Source organism: Suillus subaureus (assembly GCF_016647635.1).
Source record: "Suillus subaureus strain MN1 chromosome Unknown BJ212scaffold_35, whole genome shotgun sequence".
Taxonomy (NCBI): domain Eukaryota; kingdom Fungi; phylum Basidiomycota; class Agaricomycetes; order Boletales; family Suillaceae; genus Suillus; species Suillus subaureus.
The window spans coordinates 264,629-283,564 of NW_024538591.1; the positions used below are offsets into that span (position 1 = coordinate 264,629).

Sequence of the window (18,936 nt, forward strand, 5' to 3'; positions counted from 1 at the left end):
AGTGCACTGAGATTTTTGTCGCCTTCTCGAAGAGGATCAGCGACGTCATCGCTCTTCAACCCGTCGACGATGACCCAAGCTCGGAAGAAAAATGCTTGAACAGTGGGGTTCACCCTCATCAACTGCCTGCCGGTTGTTGTGAATTGACACAAGGTTGACAGTGGATGTATGGTAATCCTAAGGGCTTCGTAAGTGCTAACAGACAGGCCATGTGGGAGGGCGGCAGGTCTCTGCGAAGGTGGAAGGAAGTTGCTGCTGAAGAACTGCATCCACGGGAAGAGCATCTCCCACTTTGAAGCAATAGCATCATGGACAATGCGTTCTCCGAGACTGATATTGTTACCGAGGTTATGACAAATTTGCACAATGCCACCCATGGACCATTTGGCGAGCATGATTACTGGTACAACATCAGGACTAATTCTGTCCGGAACAGGGTATGCCTCCAGTTGTGCGTGAAAGACGGGAAGCAAAAGTGGCGTGACATCCTTGAGTTGATTGAGACTACCAACAACGTCTCGGAGATCTTCAACTGAGCCACGCAATGCCCCATCAATTTTACGCTATGACAGCGAGAAACAAGAAGTCAGCGTTGTCGTGCCTTCTGGGGGGATTCAAGCACACCTGCATCAACCGAGGCAGAACCCTGAGAGCTTCCCTATCCCGTGCGTTAATTCTGGGTGCCATGATTGAGATCCAAAAAGTATAACGGTATCGATGGTATCAACATAGTAACGATCGTACATAAGCATTTCCAGATCTACATTTGTACATAAACCAAACAACTACATAATCCAAGTGATGCTGGGCCCTTGTGGCCCACTGAGTGCCACCATGAATCAACTTCAGTACATTTGATTTTCCACCCCACGGATCCCATCACTCTCCTAAAAACTTTCAGGACCAAGCCAGAGCTAAGTGCGAAAGTTACTTGATATCGAATGCGATCTAGTTGGTGGTCGGTTCGTTCTCCGTATTCTCAACTGTCGAATTTCGTTTCTTCGTCACTCCCATCGTCACATTACTAGTGCATAACTTGAACCGACAGATGGGCTTTCTATGGTGTGGATTTGCCAACGTGAGCTCATATGACACCTCATTGCAATGATCGTATAATGATTGCAGTATGAAAGTCAGACCACTGTGTTATACTTTCAAGCCTGCTTTTTGTTGAAGTGTGGTATGCTATGCTATCCCTTCTTTCCGAGGCACTGATTTTGTGCTTTCTTGTGAAGAGCACAAGTCTTATGGACCCTGGTATGTGTGTTACGACGAGCTCAAGGCTATAGGTTATGTTCTAGATGCTCAGCGCAACTCGATGATCTCTTTTCTCCAACTCTCTCATGACCACCGACCAACTCATCTTAATATCGTGTAGGTCGTCAATTGTCCTACTCTCCTAGAGCGTCTACTTCAGTCCACCTGATTACCTTTTGCCATAGGCACCATAATTCCCCTGAAAGTTCTGCAAACGTCCGGTGTAAGGACCACACATTCCTGATACCAATATGCACTCTGAGAAACGTGTTAACGTTTATGGCGATTGGATCATGTCGTCTTCTACCGTCGTCAATCTGATTGCTTTGATATGGTACACGTGTGCGAAACTCGTTACAAAACATGATATATCCATACATACAACGCGAATCGGCGATTTGTCCGTTGGAACAGTAACAGTGCAGGAAACGGAAAAAAGATATGTAGCTAATGCGTTGGGTAAGAAGAGAGAGATGATGCCTCTTAATTCAAGGTCGGCTCCTCTGCATCAGGCGCAAAGCGAAGCCGCGCAAGGAGTATGGTATCCCAGATCTTGTGGGTCAGCGATACCTTACTCGTGAAGTTGGTCGACGCGGGGAAGAACTCTTTGCCATCAGACTTGATCGTGAAAGCGCCCCATGGATGATTCGCTCTGCGAGAAGAGAAAACGTTGAAGTATGCCTCCCCTGACGAGATGGGATCGGCCACAAAGAGAGCGTAGTCGCGCGCGTTTACAGTGCCCGTCACTACGAAACAACGTTACTCAGACTAAGCCAGGGAGGTAGACATTGTCATGCACGTACCAAGAAAGACGTCTTCTTTCTGTATAGGGTGATTCGGTGCGTATTCTTGCAAGATCAAGTGTATATTGTCTTTAAACCACTGTGAAACCGCGGGAAGATTGCCATAGGAAAAGTCCCGGAGGTCGTACGACTCAGCGTATACAGCAGCTGTCTTCCTGCCAGCTTCCAGGGGAAATGCTTGCCTGCGAGATACGTTTTCGCCGCTGCAAATGTTTAGCACAAAAAATACAGCCATAAGCCTAAGCGAGTAAAACGTACTCGTGACGATTTCCACCAAGTTTGAATCTACTCAGCATACTTGAACTGTTGTTGTGAACACGACGTGCCTTCCCGATGTTGATGCTACCGTAATCCCGCAAGGAAGTCATGCATTTTGCCACATCACCCTCGGCCTTCTTCTTTCCTCCAATCTCAATGACGTTGCAGAGGGTTATGAACTCCCCGTCAGGTTTGGATACATATCCCACAGCACCCACCTCGACAGGTGATGGATACCAAAGAGGCGTTGTGACTAGCGGGCGGCGAATATCAGCGCACACGATCGCACCACGAAGGTGAACAGAACTACGACTCACACAAATCTCCATACCCGTGGGTGTCCTTGGCTAAAAGCCTGTAGCGCCTCTCGTTCTGCATGGCCCGTGCCCATGTGGACGTGGTCATCATCTCAAGAAGGAGACTGTCGACGGTGTGCTCGAAGACGGTGCCGACCTCTCCGACAGCGTTTGGATCTGTGAAACCCGATGTCCCGCTGGACATAGACGACTCTGGAACGTCCGGCGAGTCCAGGTCAGGTTCTGAATGTCCGAACTCAGATCCAAATCCAGATGACGCGCTGTAATAATCGGACATGGATGGAGTATGTGCTAGCCGAGAATGGCCTTCAGAAGTGGGTGTACCAAACACTCGAAGGCCAGGCGAGGGACGGTCTGAAAAGCCAATGGCCGGTGAGTTCGCAGGACCATTCGGCGTGCAAGGAGCTGGTAAGCCGTCCGCGCCATAGGGATGTAAGAGATTCCGACAGCCTCGAAGCCAGAACACCGTCATGGAAAATGGAGAACGACAACGAGGGTCACGCGCCCAGCAGCAGGTGATGACTGGGAGCACAATCGTGGAAAGAGGGGTATCGGACACCTCTGGGCGGGCATCGTGTTCTAGATATACATAAGCAAGTTTGAAAGTTGGACAAGATGCCTCGAACGTACCGAGCACGATTCGCTTTACATCTTCGTCGTCTCTGGTGCCATAAGGAATGCTACCCATATTAAGGATCTCCACGCAGCAGATAGCAAAAGCATAAATGTCGGCTTGCATTGTCGGACTTGCGACACCGTCCAAAACTTCTGGTGCTTTCCACCTCGGCGTCCCATCTGTGCAGCCAGGCGGTCAGAAACAAGGCATTACTTTAAGAGCCAGCATACTCGGTCGTTGACGTCCGCTCAGCCTGTAGGCATCATCCTTGAGTTCACTCTGACCGAAGTCAGCGATGGCACAGTTTCCTTCCGTATTCACGAAAACGTTTGCGCACTGTTCCGATACATGAGTAAAGCGTGAGGACATCGTAGGGCTCACGAACCTTCAAATCGCCATGCACCACCCCTTGCGCGTGCAAGTATTCCATCCCGCCAGCGATCTGAGAGATGAATCGGAACTGGTCCACTTCGCGCGGCGTGGTATAATCATCGCGTGCTGCGGTCAGCAACCACTCCACGAGGCTTCCGCGTTCGTATAGCTCGCTCACGATGAACCATGGCTTAGAACCATGGGCGCTACTCGCGCCGAACATACGAACGACCTGAGGGTGCCTGAGTCTGCGCCACAGCTCGACCTCTCGACGAAATGTCGAAGCTGGGATAAAGTCGTGGAGAACCTTGATGGCGACCACTCTATCACGCCATGATCCAGCGTAAACTCTAGAGAATGACCCTTGGCCGATCATCTCGAACCGGTCGACCTCATATCTAAGCAATCGTGTCAGTACAGGAGCATGACATGAAACTGAGAGGGGACCCACCGCGTGATCGTCCATGAAGGAAGTTCCCATGGCAAAAGAGGGTTGTCATTGCCGGCACTTCGCACCTGCATGCAACGCAGCTTCGACATAGAGATGATGCTAGCATCCAGAAGCTCCATCTCAGCGAGAACACTGTCGCTGGCGGCGGTCGTCCGCGAGAATGCATGGTGCAGGGACTCCAACTGTCGCCGCATGGCCTTCATTATTTCGGCAACTTCGTTTCGTTCAATCTCCAAGCCATTGAGGACGTCAGCATCGCACAGCGCAGTACTAATGAAGCCAGGAAGATGTTCGAGCTGGAATTGGTCGTGTCGGAGTTCCTTATCCGGGTTGTCTTCAGGGAAAATAGGGAGCAGCTCGCGACGAACTTCGCCCTCGGCGGTCGTCAGACACTCTGGCATAGATGGGACGGTCTCTGCAAGTGTGTAACATGTGTTGCGCTTCTGGCTCGAGTTACATGCTGCGGACGTCTCTGTGTCCGGGGTTGATGGTGCGTGTGCTAGCGAGTTGCGATCCGCACATAGCGTCACGGTGTTATCCGAAAGAACCGAACCCAGGTCGTCAATTTTCCCGTCAAGATTCGAGACATTCTTGACGATCCTCACAGATACCGTTGCCTGTGCCGCGAGCTGTCGTTTCAGTTGGTGATAATGCGACAAGAAAAATGGCATACAGTGAATCTCAGCCAAGCATCCATCAAAGCCTGATCGCAATTGCAAAGTTCTTTTGCAATTTCAGCTCTCCTAATGAAGCGTTTGAGCATTGGGCGACGGCTGATTCTGCAGAGAAACCCCTCAATCTATGATTTACGCTGGCGTCAATACTAGAGCGGAGGCAGAAAGATATCAAAAACATACTTGGAAGATGACTTCTCTAAAGACGTGGAAGGCAGCGTCGAGTTCCTTGCCAACGATTGGACCGATCCCTTCGATCTGCTCACGGACAAAGTAAAGCATTCCTGCACAGCGTTCGACGATGCGAAGGCAAGAAAGTCGATTCGACTGCAAAACGACGTTTGAAGGGAAAGATGCATGAAATATCAGCAACAATGGGGACGATTAGCCATGGGGTGTAAGCAACTCACCGAAAGTTGCTCGCACGCGTCCCAGATAATCAGGAGGGTCCGCGACGCCTCCAAGAAAAACGGTAGTGGAACTAGAGTAGCCGCATCGTATGTACACTCCAGGATGGTCTTTAAAACGGGAAGCGCTTCATCAATGATTGTCCCAGCTGTCGAGACAACACCTAATAGAGTTAAAATGAACTTCCTTTCTCATTAGCGAAGGGAGGGACCTACAGGACGCTCTAGAATCTTTTTTCACGTGTTCAGAAGTCAACCCGTCTCGTGTCATTACTGAATGGCACGCCAGGATGACATTCTGTGAAGCTCTGTAAGGGAAGGTACAAAATGAGACGGAGACAGGGGGGCTCACCTTCTGTGCCCTTTTGAAACCTTCTACTTCGGCGCCAGTAAAACGAGAGAGTGCCTTCGATTTGTGGCACCTCTCCTTATCGCCACATTTTCCTTGGTCATCATCGCATACCATTGTATGCTGCGAAAATGAATGCCGTCGAAAGGGAGCAAAAATACTCTTGGATCTCGCCATCTCTCTCTCAGCTTCCGCGATTCCGACACCCAATGGCCTGAGTATCAAATCACCAGGTTCTCCATTAGACGTCGCGTCGCTGGGTGGGAGATTTAGGCGCGTGCCGGGCCCGATCGAATTCAGCCTTTCGTCAGGTTTAACTCTGGGCTCATCTTGATATACGAAATCTGCAGGGGTCCAGCACTCGTCAGCATTCCATGGAGCTGTCATATTCCACCTGCGCCTTGGCGGGCGTCCTGGAGGTGTGACGTCGCCCTTGACATGAGTAGAAAAATCTACTTCATCGTAGTCGCAATCGGCGAATGAACCACTAGCTTGGAATGAGGATTGAGCACGACGAGATGGTGAGTGAGAAAAGGAGTGCGAGCTCCTATGGTCTGACGTCGAAGGGCTGTGTGCGAAAGAGCTAGACCTCAAGCGAGCATAAGGCACACTACCTATCACAGGGTGGTTGTATGACGACGAACGTCTGTGACTTGGATGGGGAGAATGTGCACCACCATGAGGCGGTGGAGCCTCTAGTATGGGAGAGGCTGCAAGTGACGGCGGCCGATATCCAGATAGCGAAGGTGACGAATATTGGTTAAAGGAACCAGGGAATAAGCGAGGGCGCACATAGGGAGTCGATCCAGCAGAAGAAGTTCCAATGGACATTGTCAATTGTTCAATGCGCTGTCTAGGTGATGTCTGCGGACTGGAAGATCCGATGGAGCGATGAGCAATATCTGAATCAAAGATGAGGTGCGGCGGAATGGCATTGAAATACGACTGGCTGAAAGACGGCCTGCGCTGGTGTGAGGGAATCCCGCCGCCTGGGCTCTGCAGTGGAGCCTGCCGATGACGAGGGGACGAAGGTGGTTTGAGTGGGGAGGAGATGAGCGGTGAAGAAGTAAAATCTAGCGGGGTGCAAGATGGTGACGACATCGGCGCCAGTCTGAGGGCTAAATCTCGCGGAGAGGTTCCCGGAGAGGACATTATGCTAAGATAAAATCAAAAGTTATCAACGCGATTGAACTGATGCAGTAGTATAGCCAGAGGACGTTGGGAAGGGAGAGAACTTTGCTGAAACTGAACGAGTGGGTGGGCAGTTGACTTTATAGTCTTCAGCAATGGAGTTTCAAACTGCAAGTGCAATACTAGACTTGCCTTTCTGGGTGCGATCGGCGATCGCTAGCATTGCAAGTCCGTGGATATTCTGTGCCGACAAACAGGAGGACCAGAATGCAAGTCAGACACTCGATTGCAAGAAAGCTACTGGAGATAATCCTACAGAAGGATGACCAAAGAACGCCAGAAATGGATTGGGGGCCTTCCCTCCACCAACTCCCATCATAGCGCAGAACCATCCTGATGGGACCGTTGAGCCCAGGAGACTCCAAACAAGGTGTCATCGCGTCTGAGTATTCCACTAATTGACAAGGCCGTTGAAATATTGCAATCTGCAGCCGGGACACCAGACGATTGACTGTATTCAATAATGCCGGCGGCGTCCATGATCTAACGTTTAACACTGATCGAGACATGATAGATGAGACTCGACATCCCGCGAGACGGACGGATGAAGCTGATATATCCAGTGCGGTGGGGCGCTGAACAGTGACAGAGGCGCTCGGAGAATAAGTTTATAAGTGCCGGTCAACTATCTGCTTTTGCTTGCAAGAATAAAATGACATAGAGTACTGGGTGAACGCCTGCATCCAGTGGCTGCACTCGGATGCATACCGCTCATTGCATACGTGGCTTGACGAAGAGGAGTTAGGTAGGTACTTGACTGCCACTGACCAAGTGATTAAGTTCGGTGCAGCAAAACGGCGAACATGCCATCCGAATGTGGCGTCAGACAAACTTGGACACATAAGGCCTAATCAAACGCCACATAAGTTCGCAATTAGTAATCCCTCCTGGCTGCAATAGCTGGCCATGCATAGCTCCTTGACAAAATTCGTGTACATGCCCATAAAATGGATATGCACGCATCTAGCTGGCCGTTACGATATATTGAGAGGAGAACCTTGGACCAATCTCCTTTCGTAACTCAGCTTCTGTAAATAATGTAAGTGCATAGTATGGACGTCTGATCCTCAATTAAGTACTTACAAGCATGTAACTCGAACTCGCGCCTACTCACATGTCAGATTGAATCAGACACTGTTTTCTCCCAGGACACTTCTTTGGTTAGTGATAGTCAAAGTCAGTACTGTGCCATGCTGAATGACATCTCTTACTGACAGGTGATGCTGTCCCGGTGTTCTCGGTCTCCATGGCTAACAAACGTAGCATGACGTTACACTGGCAGTATAGTCCAAGAACTTCTTGTGATAGATATACATCTCTTTTCCACTCCCCTTGCTCATGTTCATACATGCCAATGATACATTACTGCTACATTGTTTTCAGTTCAAGTTGCTACAGTGACCTCACCATGGTCTTCTCGTACCATTCCCTCTCGAACTCAATTGCCTTCTTAATCGCCTCTGATGTGCGCCACCCATGTTGTTCACCATCGAAGAAATGCGCTTCAACTTGCCCCTTAGATTTAAGAATCCCCTCAACAATAGTCCAGGATTGTGCTGGCGGGACAACTGCATCATCATTGCCTTGAAGAACCTGTTGGAAAGATGATCTACCCAACAGACCACATTTCAATGACATATAAACATACGAGCAACGGGGTTTTGATGTTTGCAGAAAAATACACCGGGCTCCGGTCGTGCCAAACTTTCGGAATCTCTTCCTTCGTACCGCCGAGAAGCTTTATGACATACATGAGCTCGAACTTATGCGTATCGTTTGCAAACAGCTCCATTTCTGAAATCCCAAAGCTGTTCGTAGCACTTGCGAAAAATTTCGTCTTGCTCGCCGGAGAGGAGTCGAGGGAAACGGCGGCAAGGGTAGTATACCCACCAGCGCTCCCGCCACGGATCGCAGTGCGCTTGGTGTCGACGAGGGAACTGATTTGGGGTGATTGGACTACGTCAACGCAGTCGCTCACTTCGGTAATGCCCCAGTTCCCTTGGAGGCGCTCCCTTTGTCACGTTTTCAGCGGTGTTCCACGGGAAACATAACAGCGAATGGTAACATACACATATGCGCGTCCATAGCACGAAGAGCCGCTGTAGTTCACATCCAACCTGCAATTTATTAGTATGATGATACTGCGATAGTCGACAGGTCCTACCAAGCATATCCTCTGCTTGTGAAATACTGCTTCTGCCAGTTCAAACTCTGCGTCTCTAATCCTGTGGGACCACCGTGTACATTCAGCACGCAGGGCGGCTTCTCGCCGGGAATGCTTGAACCCGCATACGCTGGGTTGTTGGGAGCGTAATACACGGCATATACAATCTTGTCACCTGCCACTTTAAGTTCAAGCGGGGTTGGAAGCGAAATGATGCCCTCAGGGAACGGCGCGGCGGACGTCGATGCGGTAGAGCTGAGCACCCGGAAATTGGGCACGAATGATGGTCCCGTAAGAGTGCAGAGCATAGCAGCGCCAGGAGCGTTGCTTTGCCATCCTGTGAAGACAAAAGTGTAGTCCGACAGACGACAGACATTGTTTATTACTACAAAGTCGAATGATTCGTCTTTGATCTCCATGTAGGAACCTGCGGCGATATCAACCACATAAAGGACACTTCGGCCATCCCGCCATGCAACACAGATAGCTTTTGTGCCATTCTCGTCCAGGAAAGCGAATGAGTAATTGCCAAGCGTCCAGGATGGCATGCAGAAATCTTGCTGCACCACAGACGAGAGAACTGGTTTGGTGCACGTCTGGGTATACTCCCACAGGTTTGCAAACTTGCTTTCGTCAGAGGTAAATAGAAGTTTGTCGTTGGAGGCCCACAGGGGGTAACACGCGCCAATATTGTTAGCTTCGCCGGCGACCAACTTCGTATTGCTCAGGCTAAGTTTATGGGTGTTGGAATTGTAATGGACGTCAGCCACATAGATCTGTCCACCTTCCCAAGGCATGTCTGGGTGTTTCCAGAAGTTCCATGCGAGCTTATCGCCAGAAGGGGAAAATTTCGGTGCTGCATAGAACTCATTTTGTGCGTCCTCAGTGGAAACCAAGGACGTGACAGTGGCAGCTGTGGAGTTGATCATGCAAAGAGAATTGCGCACGGTACGCGGCGTGTCGTCTGTATGGTCTTCTAAGATAGCGACGAGTAGATCTGTGTGTACTGGGTGTACACAGAAATCTGCGTAGCGATAAATCTTGTTTGGATCCTCTGTGCAGGGAGCGTAAGTACCGGTTTATAGTCCGAAGAATTTACCTAGGCACCTGGTGTGATTGGTTTGATCTTCCCATCTTTCGCGGCATAGATACGGAAGTCCGTGAAGCTTGAAGAGTACACAGTCCCATTATAAGCGATCGCAGCACCTCCGCCATATTCATGAACGCGCGTGCGCGCATTGAAGTCCTTATCGAAGACTTCCTTTTGAGTCTTGTTACTGATAACAACGCATCGACCACCCTCCGATGCACGTTGTTCGATGTGGTAGATATCCTTTGTGACTGGATCTACAAAGATAGTGCTCAAGGAGACACTCTACGGTGTAGGTCAGTTTCGGATGCCGAGCGACCAGAGACGATCTGACGAACATACATCTTGAGCAATAGCGCCAGCTGTGATTGGGGACTCCCAAAGGCCATATGGTGCATATTTTTGAGCCATAGTATGACAAAACGTTAAGACAGCTAGCAGATCGGATAGTTGTGTGGGAGTAGGATTCAAGAGGGGGAGTGGGAGTGGAAGTTACATACCAGCGAAAGCTTGGGTAGTTATAATATTTATGGCACATATACCGTGCACGTTCCAGCATTTCTGTCACCTGAGTTCTTCGCTTGGGAACACGTCGATCATTTTGCATGCGGCCAAGCCTGGTGACCTTTGTGCGCACGTGATGTTTGGATTAAAAGCTCTTGACAAACAACCACTCTTGATCGGGAAACGATTTTGCATTTCTAAATTTCCTTAGTCATCTGCGGACCTGTTCTATAATGTGTGCAAATTAAATGGATCAATGCAGAGTTCGAAGTTCTGCCCGACGAGACGTTGAAAACTGCATATGGTGAGTCCACTGTCTTCGTTCAAGGAGACAGGCATCGGTGCCATTTTTACGTCCATCCTCGTTTGGAAAGTGCCAGTTGATATGTTGCCCTCTCATGCTAGCTTGAGCTCTTATCACCAAGCTCGGACTCACTGTCCTGAGCCTGCGTGCATTCTTCTGGCCTCCGGTCCCATTATTCTTTTTCTTTCTTTGTCGCTTGGTGGCGAATCCTGACAGTTTCGGTCAATCTGTGAAGAATCTAGGTTGGTACGTATGCACCTCGGGGATATATCTTATGTTTCTGAGACGACCCTGGCGAGGCGTGAAGTTTTACGGACAAAGTGCCACATAAAAGACGGGTTTTGGTGCAATGACTGGGCCCGCATGGTTAAGATGGACCTCCAAAGGCCTATGCACCGCAAAAATGTTGTCAGCAGGTTTCGAACCAACTCCAAGAGAAACAGATTTGAACTTTGTTCAGGTAACCACTTGGCTGAGACCAGTTAGACGAATGTGCGACAAATCTATTCATGACTGAATGTCAAGTTGTGTTCCGAGAGAGAAAAAACCAGTCATTCAGCAGGTTTCGAACCTACACAGTCCAAGAGAAACAGATTTTGATTCTGTCGTAGTAACTACTTGGCTGAGACAAGTTGAGGTAAGTGTCCGAGGAAACCATCCATGAGTAAATGTCGAGGTGCGCCCTGATAGAAAAAAATATCTTGTCATGGGCACGTTTCGAACCTGCGCAGTCCAAGGGGAACAAATTTCGAGTCTGGTAACCACTTGACTAACATCAGCGAAGATGAACCTTCTGAGAACTGTCCATAAGCGAATCTTCAGGGCGTGTTCCGAGGGGGAAAAATATCGTCTTCGACAAAGTTTGATTCTGTTGTGGAAACCACCTGGCTAAGACCAGTTAAGATGGACCACCATCCATGAACGAATCTTCGAAACGTGTTCCGGTAGATAAAAAACTGTTATCGCAGGTTTCGAACCTGCACAGGCCAAGGGAAACAGATTTTGACTCTGTTGTGGTAACCACTTGGCTAAGACCAGTTAGATGAACCTCCGACGAAACCATCCATGAACGAATGTTAAGGTGCGTTCCCAGAGAAAAAACCTGTTGTTTGGCAGGTTTCGACCCTGCACAGTCCAAGAGAAACAGATTTCGATTCTGGTGTGGTAATCACTTTGGCCAGGACACTTCCCAAGTTGAGATGAACCTCTGGAGTGAATGTCAAGGTGTGATAAGACGTTTGTCGGCAGGTTTCGAATTGATCCATGAGCAAATGGTAAAAAGAAAAACATTGTTGAGCAGGTCTCAAACCTGCAACAGATTGCTGTCCTAATCTCCTACCACTTGACTAAGACTGGTTAACATGGACATCTGTAGTGCCAGAGTCGAAGAACATCATGCACTGACAGTAGAATCACCTAGGATCGTTTGCCAACGCAAAATGAAACAAGGAGACTAGTTTGCGTTTAATTCAAACATACCAAGAATAAGTGAGTCGGGGGCTGGCGCCTGTGCCGTTACGATCTGGTAGGGGTGTATTGATAAATGTGTTAAGTTTATGCTGTGACCGGCGGCGGATGAGCGAACGAACGACAATTGTTATTCGAGCATAATCAGTGCATGCTTTCTGGGGGAAACAGTGGAGTGTTTCTTCAGTCTCAGTACAATATTGGTGGATAGTGATGGTTGTCAGTATTGTGTATGCAGTGAAGTGCGTATTGATGGGAGAGCAACACCGGTTTTCAGTTTGGGGGGTCGGATCAGCGAAGCCGTCGTCAGGTTATGTTAGTCACCGCCTACACCGTAATAACCCCCACGAGGCACGCAGTATGCTTGAAAGTTGACACCCTGGTGACACTCAGAAAGTTATCGTTGCTCTGTAAATTTGAGGCCTTGACTCGGAGGGTTCGTAAGTTATAGCATACGCTGGGCGACTTCAGTCAGTATGATGGCCGCAGGCTTGGATTAAACACCGGTGCGCACCACACTAGTGTATAAACCGTTGACTTCGCGTAAAACGGTGTAAATGATACGGGTTGACTATTGTGCACAGGATTGCTACAGCCTGTGGTCAGTCGACGTCAGAGTTTGCCGAATATATTACCGCCGGGCGTGAGCAAACTGATCTTGTAACAACCTGTTTACTTCTCCACGATAAGTACCAAGATTGGATGGCGCGCATCATCATGTAGTGACAAGCAGCGCTATGAGTTATGTATTACTCGCGATCAAAATCATGAAACAGAGCAGAAGTGTGTTTGAAGTCGTAGTCTAAGTCCCACTGCACAAACGACACCAAATAAGCCACACGATAAGATGTTACACCGTACAGTCTGCAGGTGACATGTCCGACATAGATATACACACGGCGATGTCAGAGTCGCGCACGTGCTGGCCCATATTCCAGAGATGGAGGTGCATGCGCGTAGCGAGAATCGCAAGGATAAAGACCTCAAAACTATATATGTAATATGTTTGAGGGTTGCTGTAAGTAGGAATTCGCAATAGAAGTTGGAGATGCATACCCTTTAGGGAGGAAGTAGGATATGGACTGGGTGTGTGCAACATCAATGGTTCCATCATGTCGAAGGCCCGTACTGTTTACGCACATCAGAAAGCGGCAACACTGGCATAACGACGTTCGCGACCGAGAGAACTTTCGAAAGGTTAATCATCACCAATAAGCACAGAAATACATGTGAGTTCTGACTTACGCAGACCACATGCATAGTAGAATATGTTATGCTTCACTAGGATGGCATACAGAGGGCCCTTGGCCGACCGCCAACGCTGCATAACACGCACGAGTGTGAGGGATATCAGTACTGGGGATAGCGTCAGTCGGTGTGTATCTGCAATGTACACTGTCAATATACGGCTGCATACCCAGTTGGAATACAAGCAAGAGAATAAACGGTATGAGGAATGAGAAACTGCCCGAGCTCCGGTCGCAGCTTGGGATCGCACTAGCTGTAGCTGTGAAACTGGAATCAATATGTGCAAATAGTAGTGAGAGCACAAACAAGAAGAGGTCGCAGTAGCAGTAAACCCAATAATGAAGGATGGTACGGTGATAGCCTGATTGATCTATCAATATTGAACTTGGGTGCGGTGAGGGCGTGTGGCTCACAAAAAGGGTGAACAGCATGGCTACGAGTAGAATTCTATTTTTGTTCCAGAGCGTATACGTTCTAAGGACAAAAAGGCCTGGATGCATCAGATCAGAAACACATGTATGTCTCGGAGGAAGGAGAGATACATTCAGAGCAAGTGAGTGAAATCAGACTCAAGGCTGTAAGAGGAATAGCAGCGCTCAGTAAGAACGTGCATGCAATATGTACCGGGCACGTACATGTGATAAGATTGATCGGTATCTGGCAATTCTGGCGAAGTCATACAGTTAGCTTCATTCGTCGGTGGACGGACGTCTATGTTCACATACATTGGTATTCTCGTTCGGGGCCAGGATCACTGAAACACAGTATGTCAATTCATTAAGTTGGGGAAATATATACTGGGATAAACGTACAATATAAGTTCATGGTGGTGATTAAAAAGGGGACATACCGTGCAGTGATATACAGGGCTTTTACTTTGGTCCAGCGCGACCGAAGTAGGAATGTCCACTTGAACAGCACATTATTAAGATCAGAGCCGAGGCACATTGCGGAACAAGTACACTACTTACCTCTTCGTGAAGGGAACAAATATAGTCATAAGTCTGGATAAACAAGTTTGATGGCGGGCAGAAATAGATCGGGGTAAACCTACCCAGAATGTCGCCATCGACGCTGAGCTGTCGAGTTAGAATGAGGAAGATGCAGCCCGGATATCACGCACTGTATAGGTACTAATGGCCACATGTGACGTATCTGTTATCATCTTGCTGTCGTGTCAAGAAAACGACGCACCGCCAAGAGCTGCAGAGTTCTGGTCGCTGTGACATCGTCCGTTGAATACTCCATCTGGATTCGTTTGAGAGGAAACAATTGGGTTTCATATACACGTCCGTTCACCTTCTTTAAATGAGCTGGGAGCCCATCAAGACCGGATACTGGGGACGCTATGCCGGCGAAGATATCGTGATGGATCATTTCACTGGCCGATTTACAGTTGGCGTGGTTACATCCTGCACTAGGCTGGGCAAAATTTAATGAAAGTTGTAGTTGGTACCAGAAACGTTCTATAGTTCCAGTGATAATATAATAAGACCTCTGAGTCCATTCAGCACTAGTGTAACCAGACACTTACATATGCTCATTGTCTGATCTTTGGTCCACTTGAAGTTTGCGACGCCATCAGTCCTTGAAACACGCAGCCTCCTCGGAGGGACGTACGTTTCTACAGCTTGTACTAACATAGCAACAAGACCTTAGCTATTGAGATGCCAACATGTACCAAATAATACACATCATTGATTTCATTTGATCATCAAAGTTGATTCGAACACACGCGCTCATTGTACTGATACCTGAAACACGCAGCCACCTCGGAGGGACCTGCTTTTCCACAGCTTAAAGGAAGGCTTAACCTCTGTAGATCAGCCTTGGCTCACACGCATCTTCTCAGTTGATGTCTTTAATACAGGTGTGATAATAATATACGTCAAGCAGGCTGGAGGAAGCTAACTGTTCTCTACATTTGATCGGTCAGTAACTGGTCTGATGCCTTGATTACTGTGTCTGTGAGAGCATGTTGGTTGATCTTCTTCGTATTTCGCTGTAAATGTGTATCAGGTCGACTGGCTGGTGAGATCAGCAACGAAGGAGGCTCTGCTGCAAGAGAGCATTGGAAGACGTAATTGTGGATCATGTGAAGTGGAATTCCGAACGAATTGTGACTCACTGATCGGGGGTCTCCTCGTTGATCTCGAATATCTACAAACCATTTACTTGGAGAGTCGATTCTGATATCAAAATTGTTAGGGATGGCTGCAGGCTGGGGACAAACCCCTGTGCGCACCACACTAGCACTGTATAAACTGTTGACTTCGCGTGAAGATTTGACGGTATATTACAGGTTAACCATTGTAGACAGGATTGCTAGAGGAACGAAGATTTGGATAGTCGGAGTTCGCCGAACATATTACCGCTAGGCGTGAGTAAATTGATCTTGTGACAACCTGTTTACTTCTCCACGATAAGTACCAAGATTGGATGGTGTGCATCATGATCATGTACTGGCAAGCAGCGACATGGGTCATGTATTGCTTGTGATCAAAGTCATCAAAAAGAGAAGAAGTGTGCTTGAAGTCGTAGTTCAAGTCCCACTTCACAAATGACGCCGAATTAGCCACGCGATAAGACATTACACCGTACGGTCCGCAGGTGATGTGTGCGACATGGATACCCACACAACAATGTCAGAGCCGTCCACGTGCTGATCCATATGCCAGAGATGGAGGTGCATGCGTGTAGCGAGGATCGCAAGGATAAAGACCTCCAAACTATGTGTGTTTAGGAGTGTTGTCAGTAGGAATTCGTAACAAAAGTCGGAGGTGCATACCCTTCGGGAAGGAAATAGGATAGGAACTGGTGTGCGCAATATCAATGGTTCCATAATGTCGAAGGGTATTGTTTACGCACATCAGAAAGCAGCAGCAAGGGCACAAGGACGTTCACGGTTGAGAGAACTTCCAAAAAGTTAATCATCACCAATAAGCACAGAAATATATATAAGTTCTGACTCACACAGACCACATGCATAGTAGAATATGTTGTGCTTCACTAGGATGGCGTACATAGGGCCCTTGGCCAACCACTAACTCTGTATGACACGCACGAGTGAGAGGGACACCAGTACTAGGGATAGCGTTAGTCGGCGCGTGTATGCAATGTACACTCCCAATTTCCGGCTGCATACCCAGTTGGAACACAAACAAGAGAGTGAATGGTATGAAGAATGAGAAACTGCCCGAGCTCCGGTGACAGCCTGGGATTGCGTGAACCGTAGCTGACGCACGATATAGGTTCATGGTGGTGATTACAAAGGGGACATATCGCGCAATGATATAAAGGGCTTTTACTTTGGTCCAGTGCGACCGAAGCAGGAATGTCCACTTGAACAGCGCATTATTAATATCAGAGCCGAGTCACGTCGCGGAACAAGTACACTCCTTACCTCTTCATGAAGTGAACAAATATAGTCATAGGTCTGGATAAACAAGTTTAGCGATGGACGGAAACAGATCGTGATAAACACACCCAGAATGTTGCCATCGACGCTGAGCTGCTAAGTTAGAACGAGGAAGGTGCAATCCAGACATTACACACTGTATAAGTACTAGTTGACACACGAGATACATCTATTATCATCTTGCTATCGTGTCAAGAATGCGACGCACCACGAAGAGTTGCAGACTTCTGGCCGCTGTGGCATTGCCCGCCGAATATTCCATCTGGATTTGTTTGAGAGGAAACAATTGGGTTTCGTGTATACATCCGTTCACCTTCTTTAAATAAGCTGGGAATCCATCAAGACCGGATACTTGGGATGCTATGCTGGTGAGGATATCGTGATGGATCGTTTCACTGGCTGATTTACAGTTGACGTGGTCACATCCTGCACCGGGCTGGGCGAAACTTAATAAAAGTTACAGTTGATACCAGAAATGTTCAGTGATAACATAACAATAAGACCTCTATTCAGATGTAACACGCACCCAACGACACACATCATTAGATTTAACTTGTTATCAAAGTTGATTCAGACACTCGCATATGCTCATTGTCTGATCTTCGATCCAATCCACTTCAAGTTTGCGACACCATCAATCCTTGAAACACGCAGCCACCTTGGAGGGACCCATGTTCCTACAACTTGAAGGAAGGCTTTACCCCTGTTAATCAGCCCCCAGCGTTCCAGACACACGCTTCTTCTAAGACTCTAAGTTGAGATTAGTTTGACACGGGTATGATGATGATATATGTAAAGCAGACTGGGAGAAGCTAATTCGTTCTCGTCTACATGAAGTAGATCGATAGAATTGATACAAAAATCTGTAGAGGGGTGTTTGTGATGACGATATATGTAAAGCAGACTGGAAGATGCTAACCTGTTCTTGTCTACATGAAACCAATTGAATCTGTGAAGGGGTGGATGTGATCGGTCACTAATTAGTCTTCAACTAACTGACGCTTTGATTACCCGGCAAATGCTGTGTCGGTAAGAGCATGTTGAATGATCTTCTTCGCATTGCGGTCTTTCGATGCAGGCATGTATCAGGTCGACTGGCCGGTGAGGATACCAGGGATGGAGGAGGCTCTGCTACAAGAGCGCATTGGAAGACGTAATTGTGGATCATGTGAGGTGGAATTCCAAACGTACGTATTGTGGTCAAGGGTTTCCTTGCTGATCCTGAGTATCTACAAACCACTTACTTGACGGGTCGGCTCTGCGATATCAAGATTGGATGGTATACACCAAGTAGTGGCAAGCAGACTAGTCATCCATTAGTCATGATCAAACCGATCTCTCACGAAGCGCGCTTGAAGCTTTTGTCGTCGCACCAATCGAACATCGTACGTGAAGAGACTGTGTCCTGTCCAGAAACGCAGGAGGATGCTTTGTCTGGGCCACAATGCTTTCAAGTTGAAAGCTCCAGTAAATATGACGACTTTCCTTAGACGAGTCGGACCGATACTCTTTCTCAAACAATGGCAGCGCTGCCCGCCCGCCCGCCCATGACCCGGGGTATATCGCGCAAGACTAGTGCAATTGCTTGGACGCACCATGTAGTGGTATTGGAAAGGTGTATTTGCGACTGTGTGCCTGTGTGTCATGAGCCAGGCACGGTCAGGCAACCATATATCATCCATCGGCATTTTGCTTGTCACTGCTCTGTTGGTTTGTGCTCTCACTTTCTCTTGCCATTATATTACTCACTATATTCACTCCACTTTCGCAGTCATAACTAGCACGATCCCAGGCATCCCAGGCTGCTTCCGGAGCCCATAACTTGTCCGATTCTTCTTACCTTTTATTCTTGTGTTTGTGTTTCAACTGAATATGTAGTCGGGAACTTGGAGCATGCATTGCAGACTCACCCCGACTGACGCTCTCTCCAGGACCAGTCTGCTCACAATCATACACGTTATACGGAGCTAACGGTCGGCCAAGGGCCCTCTGCACGCCATGCTCGTGAAGCATAATGTATTCTACTATGCACGTGTGAGTCAGGCC

General features: G+C 48.2%; 6 protein-coding genes across 6 annotated transcripts; 1 reads left to right on the forward strand and 5 right to left on the reverse strand.

Annotated features, from left to right (window-relative positions):
• The first annotated feature begins 833 nt into the window (after window positions 1-833).
• BJ212DRAFT_617537 (uncharacterized protein) lies at window positions 834-1,802 on the forward strand. Its single transcript, XM_041343665.1, has 5 exons — window positions 834-962; window positions 1,049-1,078; window positions 1,138-1,180; window positions 1,236-1,374; window positions 1,443-1,802. The coding sequence occupies exons 1-5, from the start codon at window positions 942-944 to the stop codon at window positions 1,576-1,578; spliced, it is 369 nt and encodes a 122-aa protein (XP_041189043.1). The 5' UTR covers window positions 834-941; the 3' UTR covers window positions 1,579-1,802.
• Window positions 1,741-6,656, reverse strand: BJ212DRAFT_1484639 (uncharacterized protein; the record flags this gene model as incomplete). Its single annotated transcript, XM_041340830.1, has 13 exons — window positions 1,741-2,003; window positions 2,061-2,263; window positions 2,319-2,571; window positions 2,636-3,214; window positions 3,266-3,430; window positions 3,482-3,587; window positions 3,637-4,021; window positions 4,075-4,703; window positions 4,748-4,873; window positions 4,932-5,075; window positions 5,159-5,319; window positions 5,372-5,453; window positions 5,508-6,656. 13 exons carry the CDS (start codon window positions 6,654-6,656, stop codon window positions 1,741-1,743), a joined length of 4,245 nt encoding a protein of 1,414 aa, XP_041189044.1.
• Window positions 6,657-8,087: 1,431 nt separating this feature from the next.
• BJ212DRAFT_1279869 (alpha/beta-hydrolase) lies at window positions 8,088-10,360 on the reverse strand (the record flags this gene model as incomplete). The annotated part of the gene is made up of 6 exons (XM_041331528.1): window positions 8,088-8,288; window positions 8,344-8,707; window positions 8,765-8,812; window positions 8,860-9,913; window positions 9,967-10,234; window positions 10,292-10,360. The coding sequence occupies 6 exons, from the start codon at window positions 10,358-10,360 to the stop codon at window positions 8,088-8,090; spliced, it is 2,004 nt and encodes a 667-aa protein (XP_041189045.1).
• Window positions 10,361-13,074: 2,714 nt separating this feature from the next.
• On the reverse strand, window positions 13,075-14,849 carry BJ212DRAFT_1484641 (uncharacterized protein; the record flags this gene model as incomplete). The annotated part of the gene is made up of 15 exons (XM_041340831.1): window positions 13,075-13,213; window positions 13,281-13,306; window positions 13,365-13,411; window positions 13,470-13,580; window positions 13,642-13,731; window positions 13,779-13,833; window positions 13,886-13,962; window positions 14,015-14,047; window positions 14,108-14,138; window positions 14,198-14,226; window positions 14,285-14,381; window positions 14,444-14,476; window positions 14,527-14,546; window positions 14,596-14,605; window positions 14,667-14,849. The coding sequence occupies 15 exons, from the start codon at window positions 14,847-14,849 to the stop codon at window positions 13,075-13,077; spliced, it is 981 nt and encodes a 326-aa protein (XP_041189046.1).
• A 1,213-nt stretch (window positions 14,850-16,062) lies between these two features.
• On the reverse strand, window positions 16,063-16,406 carry BJ212DRAFT_1484642 (uncharacterized protein; the record flags this gene model as incomplete). Its single annotated transcript, XM_041340832.1, has 3 exons — window positions 16,063-16,201; window positions 16,261-16,286; window positions 16,341-16,406. 3 exons carry the CDS (start codon window positions 16,404-16,406, stop codon window positions 16,063-16,065), a joined length of 231 nt encoding a protein of 76 aa, XP_041189047.1.
• BJ212DRAFT_618852 (uncharacterized protein) lies at window positions 16,282-17,652 on the reverse strand. Its single transcript, XM_041343666.1, has 6 exons — window positions 17,417-17,652; window positions 17,099-17,336; window positions 17,028-17,037; window positions 16,959-16,978; window positions 16,876-16,908; window positions 16,282-16,813 (listed from the first exon to the last, which is right to left on the reverse strand). The coding sequence occupies exons 1-6, from the start codon at window positions 17,431-17,433 to the stop codon at window positions 16,442-16,444; spliced, it is 690 nt and encodes a 229-aa protein (XP_041189048.1). The 5' UTR covers window positions 17,434-17,652; the 3' UTR covers window positions 16,282-16,441.
• Between the last annotated feature and the right edge of the window lie 1,284 nt (window positions 17,653-18,936).